Below are 17,768 nucleotides of genomic sequence, written 5' to 3' on the forward strand. Positions count from 1 at the left end.
ATTTCATGTGGATAAGAGAACTTCTCTTATTCATATGCCACTAATGATCGTGTTTTTTTAATGACTTGCACTTTTCTAGTTACACTGAAAAATATGAATATTTTAAAAAAAGTCAAAAATAATTTACAAATGTTTTCTTTATTGAAATAATATTAAAGACTAAAAATAAGTTGAAAATAAAGTAGAAAATGTGTCTTACGTTGGATACAAAATAGATAACGGAATCCATCAAGTTTTTGTGGATTATACCATCAACGTACATATCTTTTTCCTTATCCAAAATTATGTTTATGAAATATACACGTGTGAAAGTATTCAGACAAGAGACACTTGTAAAAACTCATGTTGACGATGCTAAGTATACGCAAAATTCTCCTACCCAAAAAACAAGAATCATTTATTTACATACTCCTCATTCTCTTTGCTGCCTGAACTGGAGATTTCTCCCCAGTTGGAGCATTTACCGGACCTCCATCGTTCTCAATGGTGTACGCCAACTCCCCATCATCATCCGAAACATTAATTTTCACAGTGGAATTTTCAACCATTTCTCCGTGTAGTAGCATGTTGGATAGCTGGGTTACAACCCTATCCTCCACCCATCTCCTGATAGATCTCGCACCATAAAACTGAAAGCAAGAAATAAATATATGATTAGACTTTGCGAGTTCAGCTTAATAAGACATGAATTGAGATAACATAATTGTTGTTTGACTTACACGATCATAGCTTTTTTTAACTATGAAATTTAGTGACTCTTCGCTCACGTCCAAGTTGATGTGCTTATCAGCCAGGCGACTGGCAACATCTTTCAACTGGAGGTGACACACATTCCTCAGTTGATCAGCAGGAAGAGGGTTGAACACCACGATCTTGGTGAGTCGATTAAGCAACTCAGGCTTGAAGTGCTTTCTCACCTGAGATATGGGTAAAATTTTACAAGTCATTAAAATGAAGTACTAAACAAATATCTAAATATTTCATCTAAAAACACAGATACGCTATATTACCTCTTTCATCACTTTCTCCATGGTATCGTTGCCCAGTGATCCTTCTAAAAGTATGTTGGCTCCAAAATTTGATGTCATTATTATAACCGTATTTGTGAAGTCAACACTTCGCCCTTTACTGTCAGTTAATCTTCCAGAGTCTAACACTTGGAGCAAAATGTTAAACACATCAGGGTGTCCTTTATCTACTTCATCCAGAAGAACCAAACAATATGGTCGTCTCCTCACGGCTTCTGTTAGTTGCCCTCCATCATCATGTCCAGTGTAGCTGTCAAATGACACAGACAAGAACTATAAGAAATATGTCGCAATGATAAAGCAATCATAAATTTGAAACTAACTAAAGGATTTTCACTTACCCTGGAGGAGCTCCAATTAGCCGAGAAACTGAGTGTTTCTCCATATACTCAGACATGTCAATCCTGACCATTAAAGTATCATCATCGAAGAGCTGTTCTGCCAGAGCTTTGGCGAGCTCTGTCTTGCCAACGCCAGTTGGACCCAAGAAAAGGAAAGAGCCTGTTGGTTTTTCGGGCAATCCAAGTCCAACTCTTGATCTTATGACAGCTTCAGCTACAGTTTTAACAGCCTCATCCTGTCCCACGACTCGTTGGTGCAACCTCTCAGAGAGACCAATCAATCTCTCCTTTTCATCCCGTCCAAGACGTATGACAGGTATACCAGTCCAACGTGCCACAACTCTAGCAATCTGATCAGGGTCGACTATCAAGTCAAGCGTTTTATTTTTATTTGAAATTGCTTCTAGTGCTGCAATCTTAGAATTTGTACTTTTGATACTATATTGATGTGTCGCAGCAGTTTCAAAATCATTTTTTCTCTTAGCATTGAGAATAGCATTTTGCAATTTAGCTCTATTTTGTCTGAGCCATTGAACATATTTGATTCTTGTCTTTTCTTCCTCATATCTCATCTCCAATGATGGAAGGTTATCCCTCAACACATCAAGCTCATTTCTCACCTGAAAGATTATTGCAATTCAAGGGAAAATGCCACAATAAAAACAACCGAATAAGTTAATATAGTAGCAGTATTATAGTTCCAGCGTTAAATTTGTACTCACTTCAACCATCCGAGCATTGTTAGCATCTTTCTCTTCCTTCTCTAGATAACACAATTCAACCTCCAACTCAATTCTCTTTTTTTCTAAATCAACCAATTTTTTGGGCCGACTGAAAAGCTGGGCTCTTACAATCGCACCAGCCTCGTCTACAAGGTCGATTGCCTTGTCAGGTAAAGGCAGTCCTACATAAAAAAGCAGTTACAACCACGACCATCAGTAATTAAAACCACATATTGCTAAGTTTTGACATGTTAGAACTGAGTAAAATTCATTCAAAATATAATATTAAAATATTGATGTGAAACATACCTCTGATATAACGTACTGACAGTTGAGCCGCAACTATAAGAGCTTGATCTAGAATTTTTACACAGTGATGAGTTTCATACTCATCTTTCATACCCTTCAATATCTTGATTGTATCAGCAACACTTGTATCAGCTAAATGCAACGGCTTAAAATGTTTCTTATACGTAGGATTCTTTTCTACATACTTCTTATATCCCTCCATATTTGTGGCACCAATGCACCACACCTGGTTTCGGTCAAGTAATAGACTTAACACAGTACTAATGTCTTTTGATCTATTTCCTTCACCAAGAATTGAATCAATCTTATCGACAAATAAAATCAGTTTCTTGTCAGCCTTTTCAACTCCATTCTGAATTTCTTTTAATTTTTGCACAAAGTCCTCTCGACGTGCCTCTCCAACAAACAATGCTTCCGTGTCCAAAGAAAAAAGACTCGCATTGGCAAGATCACTTGGAACATTCCCGTGAGCAATTTTTTGTGCGAATCCCTCCACCACAACATTTTTAACAAAACTGGATTCGCCAATGAGAACCAAACTATTTCTAGTCTTTCTCAAAAGCATCCCAGAAATTAGTTCAATTTCTTTCTCTAAGCTAGTCACTGGATTCAACTCATTGGCTTGCTGGACAAGATCCCGAAAATAAATCTTTAAAGTCTGAAATGTCGAATCTGTAGAATTATTTTTCAACACTTCTTTTTTTTTTTGCTTCATATGAATTACCTCTCTCACGTTAGTAGCAGAAACACCTCCCATTTGTAAAAGTCTATCGACACTTCTATTATCTAGAAAGCTTCTAATCAAATCGTCGCTAGATAGAAGAGAGCCACCACGTGCCACTCGTATAATATGTGCATTTCCAATGATTTCTTTTACTTCTAAGCTAGGACGTGAATTAGTGATAGGTGATTTAGCACTCAATTTTTTATAATACCTAGCAATCAAACTGTCTACCCCATCATCATCACTAAAAGAATCAGTACCAGGATCAGTCATTCTGACTAAGTTGATTGTTGGTCGAAGAATGCCATCTCGATCTGACATGAATGCTATGAGTAAGTGGATAAGAGTGAAAGGACTAATGCCGAGATTAGCAGCCAAATCTTTTGCTGAAGTAATAATTTTGTGTGTCTTTGGAGTCATATTGTCAGTATTCATCTTTAACAATCTGTGAAATGAAATTAAAGAACAAACAACAATTAAAGTTCAAACTCAAAATCAAATAATAAAGATCGAAATTCTAAATACTAATTTTAAAGTCAGGGAAACAAAATGAGAATTATAGGAAACTTAAACTAACAATTTACATTTTACACCTTCTGGAATGATACAACACATCGATTGAGCTTTTTCTAAAACTGTATAAACCGATAGTATGAATGCACCAAATAAATATCACTCCTAACTCGCTGAATTTTTTAAGTCAATACGATATGAGCTTCGAATTATTGACATATTTTCTGACATTTTCTGATTTGGATCTCACGTGATAGATTAAACAAGCTTCACACATCAATGGCATTATCTTATTACAGATAGATCAAACCGAAGCCAAATTTCACTAGCTCAACGAACACAACACACAGCCTCAACAATCTTCAAAAACTCGTTTAATACACTCAAACATGATTCCAAAAGCACTGACATAGCCATTTACATATCAAAACAGCAGTTCATACATGTAAAATTATCAATGCACTAAAACAGTAGATCGATAGCTTGAATATATAACACCATAACCAAACATAAGAGTAACAAAACGTATACAGAATGGTGCATAAAAATAGGACAAATAGGCCATTAAAATCAAACATAGTCGCAAAATGTCGAGAACAGAGACAAAATTTGTATAAAACCGAACAAATACACCGCACCATGATCAAAGTAAAATACAAAAAAAAAACACTAAACATCGATTGAAACCTGGTTAACTAAGACTCAAATAATCACTGGCTAAATCTACAGAAAAAGAAATAAAAATGAGGATAAAACAAAAATATGAGAAAAGTGATTACGAGAAGAAGCGAGTCCTGCTCAGTGATCTCTGATTCCTTCACTTTCTGCGCAACCAACTGAAACTTGAGGAGAAAATGTTGAAATGGAAAATAAGGAGGAAATTTTGATGAGTTTAGCCGAGAGAGAAAGGTCTCAGCTCACCATTGGTAACCGTGGTTAACGGAGCCTGAGGAACTTGTGCGCGTGGTTGAGCCCGTAATTTTACTTTAAAGTAGGGGTATTTTTGGCCTTTAATTTTTCATTCGGATTTACTAGAAAGGAATTGTTGGCCTTTCATTTTTCATTCGGATTTACTGGGGTGGTTGATTATTGATTATTACTTAGGCTTGTCCATTGTATTTACTCATCTTATATTGATTATTGATTATTATATTTTCACTTAGGCTTGTCCATTGTATTTACTCATCTTATTTTAAATAATAACTAGGTAAGGGCACCTCAATTCTTGAGGTGTCTTACCCAGGTTTGTAATCTAACATATAAACATTTATATTTGTCTCTAGGCCAACTAACCATGTGTTGATATTTGTGTAGGTCTTATTTAATAATTTAATTTTAAAAGCCATAAGTATTTTGATTATAGTAATTTTTTATTTTCTTTTAGGGTAAATTGTAGATAAATCCCTAATACCCAACCAAACTTTATTACAACTCCCTAAACCTAAAAAACTTTGTTCTAACCCCTATAAGTTTAAAAAAGACGAAAATACCCCTTATTCTTATTTTGATTTTAATTGATCCTCCGCGCTTTCACAAAATGGTATCAGAGCATGGTTAATTTATTTAAACACGAAAATTTTATTATTACTAGTAACTAAATGTATGAGAAGGAGAATTTCGAAAAAATTATGAATCCGAACTTTAGTTCGAGAAGAATAATTTACAAGAACTATTCCAATATTTTGGAATATACACAAGTTTATCTAACTATTGTTAGATATCAGAAACAAGAGAACAAAGGTATGTTCCAATGGTGACCATCAAGTTATGGTACAGATCTGATGGAAACATCAGACATATGACGGTATATGTCATGTATCAAGAAATGAAAGGATTTAGGAATCCCCGAAATCATTTCAATCTCTATTCCAGAAACATTAGTTTCCGAATAGAGCTATTCAGATGTTCTATAAAGCATCTGAAACAACTCATTGAATCAGGAAATTTATCTCCTGATGAAAGACAGCAGTGTTTGCAAAACCTTGCATACACAAAAGGTAGACTCTTACAGGCCGAAAAGACCAGATCTTCAATGATCTGTTAAATATGCCAGGGACTACCATCCAATTCGAAATTGAACTTATTTCCCTGGAAATAATTCAATTAGAACAAGAATTACAGCGAAGTACATGCTTCACTGAACTCAGAGCGAAAGGTATGCGTTTACAAGGTTTGAGGAACCGTAAAAACATACTTCAAAATCTACTCAGAAAAAATTCTTCAGAGAACAATGGATCTGTATAGACAGAAGGTCTACGAAGGGAAGCAACAGCACCCTCAGGTAAAAATTTATGATTCAGAATAATAAATTTCTGGAGATAGTACCAGACTCCTCTAAGCTCTCTCTGGATCTTAGAGAAATACAGAAAACGGTATAAAATTATGGCAATGTGCTATATTATGTACCTCAGAGGGTTGAAAAGGTCCTAGAGAAACAAGAAGAAATTCTTGAGATCTTAAAGGATATTCAAACAAGAATACAGAAACTAGAACAACAACCAAGTTCTAGTAGAAGAACTTCAGGAGGTTGGTTACCACCATCCTTTGGTACCGAACCTTTGTTACATCAACAAGGGAAGGCCAAAGTAGTGTTAAAACCTTTAACTGAAGAAGAAAAGATGATCAATCTAATCAAGTCTGTCTCAGAAAAGAAATTGATCTGATGACAACTTTAGAAAGGATTGGTTTGGAGGATCTACAAGAGCTTGCGGAATCTTTCGCAAATCTCAAAGTAGTAGATCTAAAGATGAATACAGCAGTAGGTGAAACACCACCTGCAATAACCTGGTCATCTTCTCAGGAACCACCAAGGGAAAGTATGGGATCTCATAATGTAAATATGAGAGAATCTCAGACAGATTTCCATACTGGTGGAGGATCACACCCAGCGGGAACAAGGGCAAGGAGAACTCAAATTCCTTTGCACCAAACACCCTATGGGAAAACTGTTTTAGATCCTATACATCCTTACGGGGTTATGCTTAACCTTGATGTATTGGACTTCAAAAACAGAGAAGATCTCATAGACGATTGGACATCTGCTATGAGGATTGCAGCAGGAACACTTGATCTCAACAAAGAAGGATTCATTAAACTTTTGGAAATGAGTCTTATGAGATCAGTGAAAATTGCTTGGGACATGACTTCATCAGACATGAAAGAGTCGGTCCTAGTTGGGGAATCTCTTAGTGAGATCGCTGGAAAGATGGCTACCCTATTCAAAGCACACTTTATAGGGGTAGACTATTTCAATAGTCAATATACAGAGAAGAAGAAAAAATATACTCAAGCTCTGTATAGTCTTGAATTACATGATATATGTTTGGTAGATGAATACATTATGTTATTCACCAAATATAGATGGAATTCAGGAGTCGAAGAAGATATAGCTATGCAGCTTTTCTTCGCAAAAATGCCAAGTCCTTGGAGAGAAATGCTCATAAGGGAATACGTACCTGGTAATCCAGATACATTGGCAAGAAGAGCCTCTTTCCTTAAAGGAAAATTGGCAGAATGGTGTCACATGGCAGCATTACAAAAGAATTACAAACGACTAAGGGGTATCAACAAAAGAACTCCTTTGTGTTGTAAGGAAAATGATCTTCCAACAATTATTGGAAGTAAACCACAGAAGCATAAAAGGAAAAGTTTTAGGACTCATCCTTATGCACGAAGTGGAAGAAGTTCTTGGAAACCAAGAACCATATGATCTAGACAGAAAGCCAGATCTTATAAATCTGGACAAAGAAGCGGACCATCGAGAAGTAGGATATCATCCCAGACATCGAGTTCATCTCGAAGCACAGGAAGAACACCTACAAAGAAAACTTTCAGAAGAGCTCATACGCGAGCCAATGAAAGTTTCAAAGATTGTAATTGCTGGACATGTGGAGCAAGAGGTCATATCTCAACCAACTGTCCAGAAAATGAGAAAAGAGGTATTAAACGCTTCGATCCTACTCCGGATATAGAAGATGCAGTTTATTACCAAGATCTCATTCAAGTATACCGATTTGAGGACATTGCCTCAGATGAGAGTATATACGAAGAAGAGGAAGAATCTGATGGAACAGAATCGGAATCTGACTGAAGACGAGGTGTTTCGACACGAAACACATGAAGATTTGTCTGGGTTTTTTTAGCCAGACAACAATATCTCATAACATGGTTCAAAGAATCATGAGAGAAAATCCGAGTTTACAGAGATACCAAGGTTTCTCTGCAGGACAGGTAGAAAAGTTCTTAGGAAGTCTTGGCCTAAGAAACAGAAAGCATCATCTAATCTATAAAGTTTCTAGAAGGGAAATAGCAATCCCAATGGAACTTACAGGAAATAGAATGGAGATGCAGTTAATTCCTTCCGAAGAAATTAAGGAGGAATTACAAAAACTCAAGATAGAAGTAGCAAGGACTATGTCCTGGATTCATATCGGAGCAATCCAAATTATGATAAAGGCTACTTTCAAAGAAGGGATAGATTCACCTATCGATATTGCTATTTGCGATAAAAGAATGGGGAATCTACAAGATTCAGTACTGGGAACAATCTCAAGAAACCTCTGTGCAGGAAAAATTGTAGGGGTAATCTATCCAAGGATAGCCTACAACCTGGCAGATCGAGATTTCAGCCGAGCCTTGACATTGCATCAGAACTTCAAGGAAAAAAGGCTGATGAAAGAAGGTAATAGGCCATATTCTATTACCTATCAAATTTCATATGCTCTATCTAATACACATCATTCTGAATTATTTATTAGAAACGAGTTTATTGAAATCCCTGAAATATTCGGAAAAGTTGCTCAGGCAATTTATCCAGAAAGAGTTGAGTTTCTTTTAATACAGGAAACAGATATCCAGATCCAAGACAAACCGATTCTACAGAGGAATCAAAGTCTTAGATTGGAATCAAGAAGACTATCTTTTCAAGGAGACAAAATTACAAGTTACAGATGGGATAAAAAGCTTGTCATAGAAACCCAACAGGAGCTAAAAAGTTTTTCTACAATAGGAAAACTTAGATGCCCAGAAGGGTGGAAGGAGGTAGAAATAGTATTTGACATTACAAAGCAAAGGAATCAATTTCCTTGTAATTCAATATACTATTTGGAACAACCGATGATAGGAACTTACCAAGGACTGATTAATATCGGAGAATTGGAGGTTCATATTCAAGGAGTTCCAGGAAAAGAATCAGAACGACTGATTCTTGGACTAGAGTTTCTCGAGGAACATAAACTTTGGAAACGTCTAGAGTATGGAATGGAGTTTATGGCAGAAGATAAAATGTGGAAAATCCAATGACCACAAGTCCATTCTCCATATACATTCCAGTAGGAATGTTGTATGAACAATATAAGGCAGAATACTTTGCTGCATATATTGATTCAGGTGCTGGAATATGTACAGCAAAACGAGGATTTTTTCCAAATAATTTGGAAGAAGAGTTACCCAAGATTGCTGGAAGAGATTTTTCCAGAAGAATCTTAATCTTATGTAAAGGGATTAAGATGACTGAAATCATGATTGGCGGTGCTGGACAAACACCTTGGTACAAGGTAAAGACACCACCAATTTATTTTCATGATACAGGAGCTGACATATTATTAGGAAATAATTTCCTACAAATGTTCAAGTCCTATACACAAGAAAATGAGACTAGAAGATTAGTGTTCACAACACCATGTGCTCACAAAATCATAGTCCAGAGACTTAGGGAGGCATTTTACAGAAAATTGCCAATCCAGTTTCGCAGCAAGCGTGGTGATTCAAGAAAACTTCTGAACCCAAAAATGAAGGATTCAAGACGGTTTGGAGAAACAATGCTCCAGTTAAGAGCAGATAAGGAACTCCAACCAGAAGATATAGAATGCCTTAAGATAACTCTACATACAAATGAAATAGAGTTTGAATCTAAGGTATCACTGGAAGATGTCAAGAAGAGGATCAAAGAAAATTATAACGAAGATCCCTTGGCATGGTGGGACAGAAATCAACTCAGGTCTTGCCTTAAGATCAAGGAAGGCAAAGAGTATGAATTTGTCCGTTGTAAACCCATCCCAATGAACATCATTGATCAGAGGGATATGCAGATTATAATCAAGGAACATTTGGACCTTGGATTAATCAAAGCAGGTATGTCACCATATAGCAGTCCAGGTTTTCTGGTAAGAAATCATGGTGAAATTAAACGAGGAAAACCCAGATTGGTTATTAATTATCAAGAAATTAATAAGATTCTGGAGTTTGATGGGTATTTTATACCTAGTAGAGAACACTTGATTAGTTGCATTCGCAATGCCAAGATATTCTCTAAATTTGATTGCAAGTCTGGATTCTACCAGATTCGGATGCAGGAAGAAAGCAAGAAATTCACAGCTTTCTCCACACCTCAAGGACATTATATTTGGGAAGTATTACCAATGGGATTGGCTAACTCACCCCAGATATTTCAAAGAAAGATGGATAATCTTTTCAAAGATTATTTCAAGTTTATGTTTGTTTACATCGACGATGTTTTAATAGCATCCAAAGATATGAATGAACATGTTAAACATTTGGAGATTTTCTCTAATGTTTGCAAGAAAGAAGGACTGGTTTTATCTGAAAAGAAAGCAGTCATTGCTACAAGAAAGATTGAATTCCTCGGAATTGAAATCGATGAGTCAGGAATAATTCTGCAAGAACACATAGTAGAAAAGGTGCAGAATTTTCCAGAGAACCTCAAAGACAAGAAGCAACTTCAAAGTTTTTTAGGGGTTGTTAATTTTGCTGGGATGTTTATTAAAAACCTAGCAAAACACAGGAAGGTGTTCAGTCCATTATTGAAAAAAGATGCTAGATTTATATGGACAGACGAACACACAAAAGGACTTATCCATTTAAAGAAGGTTTGCAAAAATCTTCCAAAGATGGCTATTCCTCAAGACGAGGATGATCTGGTATTATATACCGATGCCAGTAATCATTGGGGGGCTGCAGTATTAACCAAGCTCACACCAGATGGAGAACAACCATGCAGATATTGTAGTGGGTTATTCTCAGATGCAGAAGCCATAAGATGGCATATCAACGAAAAAGAATTTTATGCAGTAAAGAGAGCTTTTGAAAAATGGCCGTTATTTTTACTTGCAAAGAAATTCACTTTGAAAGTTGATAACACTCAAGTTAAAGCATTTTTGAGGAATAAAATTGAGTCTCAACCAGAGAAGGCTAGATTATTACGATGGCAAGCTTTATGTCAAAATTATATTTTTGATATTATGATAATAAAATCTCATGAAAATATCCTTGCAGATTTTTTAACAAGAGATGGACAGCATTGACATTGATGCTATTATCAAGATGCAGAGGCATTTGAGGGAACATCTTGAAATGCTTCAAACCGAGTTCAAGAAGTTAGCCGTCAACGCAGAAGTAGCGGGAAGGCTACAACAAGCTGATAAGAGAATTGTCTCTGATCGAATTACAGGATGTTTACAGGCATATACTCAGTTATGGTCTGTAACGCAAAGGCCTATCCTCCATGGCATTGAGAGACCACTGGTTTCTCAAATGGAGAGTTTTCGAGTACAGGACTCTATACCTGTAGCGGGGGATTCAAATACCCCTTGCACAAGTGTTAAGTCGGGATCATCACCAGATGAGTCGACTGAAACAAAAGTTGAGACTCCTGATCCTTATCTTGAGTCCTCAAGTCAACCCTTCACCTCGGGGATTGAAGAGGGAGAGATCAACCTTAGGCCTCGAATTGATAAAGGCAAATCTAAGGTTGGTACTAACGAAACAACAATTTCTTCATTTCAGGTTTATCAGCAGAATTGGGAGAAGTTGAAAACAAGAATAGGCATTAACCCAGCTACAAACAGGGTTGATGTTTCAGGAAAATATCCAAGGGTATGGATGCAACCTAATTCATATCCCAAGGAGGTTAAAGCTTGGTATGAATTTGGGGCTCTCGCCTCAGTTTATACTACATCACCCAGCTTTCCGGAAATTTCATGTCTACCAAAATGGATCCAGGAAGCTGTTCATGAAACTTGGGCAAATAATGATTATTTGTCCAGAGGAGATATTCTGGAATTGTATTTTTTCAGTTCAGCACCAGAACCAGCAGGGAAAGGCACACATGAAGCCTTTCATTTCATCAAGCTAAGGAGGCCAGATTCAAATGTCCAGAAATTTATCAAGGACCCTCCGACAGAAGAAACACCCCTGGTGTCTTCAATAACTGAAGATGACATTTCTACCAGAAGAGCTTGGGGTATTTGGGTATGTCTCACTGAGATGGACAAAGTCAAGTTTCCGTTCAAATTCTACAATCATTCAGTGAACGGATCATTCCTGTTAAATACCATGACAGGAAAAACAACAAATTTTGCAGAAGATCTATTTGAAAAGAAAAGAAATCTTTTGTGGAACAGCAAGCTGCCGGCAAGCAAAGAGACTCGCCGAAAATTCTGTAATATGGCACATATAGGAAGATGGTCAGAAAACATCTGCCTTGAATGCCAAGACCAGAAGAAACCGGAGTTTGGTAAAGGTTTCAAACCGAGATCAGATCGGAAAAATTTTACCGACACAAGCACAAGTAGGGAAGGACCACACACATTTTCCTCGAGGATACAAAAACCCGAAGATTCCTCGACAAAATTAAAAGGGACATGTGACCCTCCATTACAAAAAGCAGGACCACTACCATGTGAGTGGTAGAAACAAGACAACCACTAATTAGTGGTAAAGGACAAATGGACCACCAATAACAAATGGTGGATGACTCAGCAAGCATTGGATACCAATCTGAAGGGAATCCAATAAATAAAAAGTAAATTAACTGGTCCCGAAAAATCATCTATAAATAAGGACAGATTGGAAACCAGTTAAACACACCAGAATCAAAACTTAAAAATGTATAGGGTATATTTGAAAGTTTTGAAAAGAAGATTAACATACAAGAGAAAAGAGGCAGAAGCTCTTAAATGGTTGGTAAATCATTTCCGAGAATATAAAGGAGATGAAATTACTGCCGATATTTTGGAAACTCATCGTCAATGGTATCTGAGAGAGATAAAAGAGGATGAGAAGCTGATGTCAAGATTGATAATCTAGACAGGGACCCCTCAACCACCAAATGGTCCCCAATGCAAGCTGTAAAGGCTTAGGAAGATTTGAAATCCGAAGTTCAAATCCGAAGGAGCCTTCTATAAATAAGGCAGGAAGAAAGAAGTGAAGATCATCAAATATTTTCTCCATTTCTTTCATACAAGGTTGTAATATTTTCTTTCAAAGTTTTACTCGTAGCTAAACAAGTTTCTCCTCCTCTACAGGAGGTTACTATGTAATAAATAAATGTTTGTGTTTGAATAAAAGAGATCTTTGCTCTCAGCCCCTCTCATGTATTATTTTCAAAATTTGATCTTTTGTTGTACGCTCTAAGGTAGGAAACTCTAAGCAGCTGAAGGAATCTGCTTAGTAACCATCGGTTGCGATCGCGTGGTTGGACTGTGAGGAGCAGTTCGTAAAATACGGTGGATATAACCCGGTGGTACTTCGGTCAAAGAGGTAAAAGATTTAATTTATTTTACGGAAGCATGATGGGTCATTATTTTAAAAAGAAAAATCAATTACAAAATAAAAGGATAAGGGTATTATTGGAAATTTTAAAATATTGGGGAGCTAAAACAAAGAATTTGAGGGATAGGGAGTAAGGATAAAGTTTAGAAGGGATATGGGGAGTTATTGAAAATTTTCCCTTTCTTTTATATCTGTAGGCATACTATTAGTATTTCAAATTTGCAGTGTACCTAACAAAGTAAAAACAATATGAAAAAACAAAGAATTTATAAAATTGAAAATAGTTAAGAAAAAAAGATTGAATTGGTATTAAAATAGAATAATTTTAATAACAAGTCTCAAATTGGAGATATACTATTTGTTCATCTTAAAATTTATCATAGATCTACTCCATAAATATGTTATTATAAATTCGAAAATAGAACATCCATATTTAAATAAAGGTAGTGGTCGTAAGAGTGCCACACTTAATGACATGGTTGACGCTAATGGATTTACGAACGTGACAACTTTAACTTAAATATTAGTTGTAATATGAACCATTAAACAATCGATAAGTGCATTTAAAATCTTAGTAATCAAAGAGCTTTGAAAAACTCATCAATGTAGATAGAATTCAATAGATATAACACTTTTTACTTGAGAATTTAGTTGATGTATTTATGAATTTTGTAACTTCGAGTTTTTAATATATTTAAACATGATAATCAATTTAATTCACAAGACAGCTGAATAGATGCTTACAACGAGAGACTAATAAAAGAAATCAAAGTATATGAATAAAAATTGTTTGGAACTCGTATTAAGAAGAAAACGCAGGTCAGTATCATGTAAGCAAAAAAAATTAACATGGAGGTGGTTGAAAGTGCAAAGTGCAGAAGAGGCTCAGGACGTTCAATTGCATATTTTTGTCGTGCATCACCCAATTTAAATTTCGTCCTCGAGGAAAGTAGCAATCTGAGCCACTGGATACAAAACTAATTGGATATCAGCTTCTTGGTCGACTTGTCAAAAGAGAACAAGAACTAATGACTGAAACATATATGCCTTTCCTTCATCAAGTGCAAAATTTAGCCATATTTCTCATTGTTTTTTGCTAATGAATTAAAGTTTGTGCAGTCTAGAGATAATTGATCGGTCTACACACAAGTCAAATAACATAAAATTATAACTCTCTAGAAAATTAACATACTGAGCATATATTCATACATGTCCCGGACGAGACATTCGGCAAGACAAGAAGAATTTTGGATGACGTCTGCACTTACTATTTGACCTCCAACATTATAGGCAGCCAGGCAACAAGAGCGTAAAATTTTAATTCTCAAATTCGGTCTTATTTCAAAAAATAAATTATGTCTCATTACCTTTAAGAGTAGCAGAATCCTCTTAGTATTGTTTTGGGGGATACCATAAGCCAAAAAGGCCTGTTCACATGAAAACTGTACAGTCAACTCGTGATAAACGATTCATATTGTTATGAATGTTAGTTATTTGGGTGTTTACATGCATCACCAAAGCATTGTGTAGGTTGATCCAAAATGCCAACTTCTCCTCATGGGCCAACTTTCGGGGATCGATATTTTCCAATCGAGAGATAAGACTCCTGCAAAACGTAAAAACTTAACATCCGTTGTTCAGTTTATGTTATGCATCCACCCAAGAAGAGAACCTGAATGGCAAAATCTTGAAGACTGAGTAGTAGCTGGGAAAACCTCCTAAGCTTAATGACCATTCCATAATTTATCACAAATTAGATATGGGGATGGTAAAAATTTAGATGATGCAAAATAGATATATCTGAACATATCAACATAGTGGAAGTATGCTCACCAAAAATTTGGCAACAAGCATTCAGTATCACCCAATTTCTGGCTATCAGTGTGTAAACAATTTACTTCAACCATGGTGCTGTAAGGTCCACTAAAATCTTTGTGTCCTTCCACGTGGAAAGGATTATCCAGCCGAACATCAAAGGAAGAATCATTTCTCAATCCGGGACTCCAAAAGTCGCATTGATCTTTCGGAGAAAATGCACTAACTGAGGACAAAGATGAAGTGGGAGATGATAGGCCAGGATTTGTTAAAATGGCGGATCAGCAAGTTTGCAATATATAATGGACATGCACTTGACCATATGTTCAGAAAGCTTGTTCGGTGTCTCTATGAGATGATCTGAGATACGGGTTCCAAGATGTTCTGCTAGACTGATGACCTGTGAAGAAGTATTATGCACATACCGTAAGAAAACAAATAAATTCAAGCTACTCAAAAATTGACAAGTTTAAAAATATCGAAAATAAAGGACAAATGTGAGATACCTCCATCATGGATAATGGTTGAGAATGACATGCCCGCAAAGCTTTCCCAAAGGCTTCTGCTGGAGGTGAGTTTTGGTTTTTCAGAGATGAGTATTGGTACACAGAAGAATGAGAACGTAGTACACTTGAATCATTGAACTTCTCTTCTGTTGAACTATTGATTTCCATCCTTGTATTGGATACAGTTGGAATTTCAGTTTGAGGCGAAAACTTCACTCTTGTTGACATGATATCCGATCTCGAAAAATCTAGGCGCCTTCTTTTTGGTGGTGATAGGAGTGGTTTCAAATCTCCGTGTTTCTTGGATGGGTACAGGGAAGGTATTTTTTGATCAAATGCTTTCCTGTACAGTGAAAGAAGATACTGTTCGACATGCCCAACTTCAAGCTCCAATATAGCAATATCTCTGATGAGTTCTGTGGCTGGCTGGAATTAATTTGAGCAATTTTCATCAAAGCCAACTATTGTTGGCATGGTCATGAGAGAAATCAAGCAAGCCATAAAACTGAAAATATAAACAGGTGAGTTCATGTATGGTTTGTGGAAGAATATAGCAAGTAATGATAAAAATTCTCGTCAACGTTCGAAATGTAAGAGCTATAGAGTGGTACCTTAGGAACAGTTGTTTTGTCGGAAGTATCATTGGAGGAAGTCCTATAACCTAGAGCCTCTTCAAGTGCTTCACGGACAGTAATTTGATCATGTAATCTCTTTTCAAGCTGCAATATATGGCGTGGTAATTTGTGTATTATGATCAAGGTTTACAACACTTGAGATTTGAAATTTACAAAGCTTAGAAAATCAGTTATTCCATACCTCTTGCTTCAAAGAATATTGGGTATCAGCACTTGGTGTTTGTCCTTTCTTCCTGTCGGTACAGTCATTGGAGCATCCCATATTCTGTTAGCCGAAAAAGGAAAACACATCTTAATCAAAGTCTACATATTATGGTCAATTGAATCCGAAGAAAATAATTCCAGAAAAGCAGCAAGTGGTAGAAGAAAGAAAAGAAATGGGACTACAAGCAGCAGGACAATGACGTTTGAAACATGCAATTTGCTGGTAGAAGAAAGAAAAGAAATGGGACTACAAGCAGCAGGACAATCTCGTGAAGCAGGACAATGACGTTTGAAACATGCAATTTGCTCTCCGAAACAAAGGAAGAAAAGAAGAAAACGATGAGGCAAAGAAAGCCACCTGCGGTGCGGTGTTGTCGTGGTGCAATGGTGGAAAGACGAAGACCGAGGCTCCAAAGAAAAGTTCCCCGCAGCAGAGTTAAAACCGATAAACTGCAACAAGAACGAGGCAGAGAAGACAACAATCAAATTTTTTGTCCGAATTTGCTCGCTGCAATGGTGGAAAGACGAAGACGGAGGCTCCAAATCAAAGGAAGAAAAGAAGAAAACGAAAAGGCAAAGAATGAAGCAAACCCACTTGCCGTGTTGTGGACAATCCCACGTGCTATTGTACATGGTGTGTCATGTGGTGGAGGAGACACGTATTATGGGGATAACTTGCAACCGGATCAAAACTGGCCAAAATTTTGAGGTATTTACCCAAGTTTTCATGTAATAAATGATAAATTTTGGTTATACTTTAAAGATGATAGATATGTGGCTATATTTGTATATATTTAATTGTATGGGTTTTAATGAGAAATTGGTCTTCAGTCCCTAGTCGTCGATTTTTTTTGTTTTCAGTCTCTGGGTACTTTTTTAATATCACATTTCACATGAAGTGTACCACATTTGAATGACATAGTACCACAATTTTGTGGGTAAAGAGTGAATCCAAAGAAATGTTTTGATTGAGGATTTTTCACCAACTTCCGCTTTTTTTAATGCATTACAATTATATAGATATAAACTAAGCTAAAGCAAGTTGTTTTTTTTTGCTAAATATTATAGGAAACAATATATAATGTAATTTTTTAAAGCGATTATTAAGTTTGATTTATTTCTGTAAGAAAAATTAGAGATGTTAAATATGGGGAGTAGAAAAGTTAGTGTTATAGGTACCTAAAAACATAGGGAATTATTTATGTATATGAAATATATTTGGATGTAAACTGATATATTAAATGTAGGAATATATATATATTTGGAAATGTTTAACATTATACTTTTTAATTTAGTAAAGCGTGTGCATGTTGTGATGTGAAAAGGTTTTATTTAAGCTTGTTTAAAAAAACGAAACTAAACAGTTTGAATGCAGCTAACTAATAGAAATGAACAGGGAAT

The 17,768-nt window shown here is 36.1% G+C and overlaps 1 protein-coding gene, 1 long non-coding RNA gene and 1 pseudogene across 2 annotated transcripts in view; 1 reads left to right on the top strand and 2 right to left on the bottom strand.

The window, feature by feature from the left end:
* Window positions 1-217: 217 nt before the first annotated feature.
* LOC140837096 (chaperone protein ClpB1-like) lies at window positions 218-4,746 on the bottom strand. Its single transcript, XM_073203103.1, has 7 exons — window positions 4,417-4,746; window positions 2,401-3,569; window positions 2,092-2,273; window positions 1,370-1,989; window positions 1,011-1,278; window positions 720-917; window positions 218-629 (listed from the first exon to the last, which is right to left on the bottom strand). The coding sequence occupies exons 2-7, from the start codon at window positions 3,557-3,559 to the stop codon at window positions 402-404; spliced, it is 2,655 nt and encodes an 884-aa protein (XP_073059204.1). The 5' UTR covers window positions 3,560-3,569; window positions 4,417-4,746; the 3' UTR covers window positions 218-401.
* The window catches only part of LOC140837099 (uncharacterized), a 29,928-nt gene continuing 13,530 nt past the window's right edge, over window positions 1,371-17,768 (top strand). Inside the window, exon 1 of the long non-coding RNA XR_012119216.1 lies at window positions 1,371-1,489. This is a non-coding gene — a long non-coding RNA (uncharacterized lncRNA). The remainder of the gene's footprint in view (window positions 1,490-17,768) is intronic.
* On the bottom strand, window positions 13,881-16,970 carry LOC140837098 (uncharacterized; annotated as a pseudogene).

Source organism: Primulina eburnea, chromosome 7 (genome assembly GCF_022965805.1).
Source record: "Primulina eburnea isolate SZY01 chromosome 7, ASM2296580v1, whole genome shotgun sequence".
Lineage (NCBI taxonomy): Eukaryota > Viridiplantae > Streptophyta > Magnoliopsida > Lamiales > Gesneriaceae > Primulina > Primulina eburnea.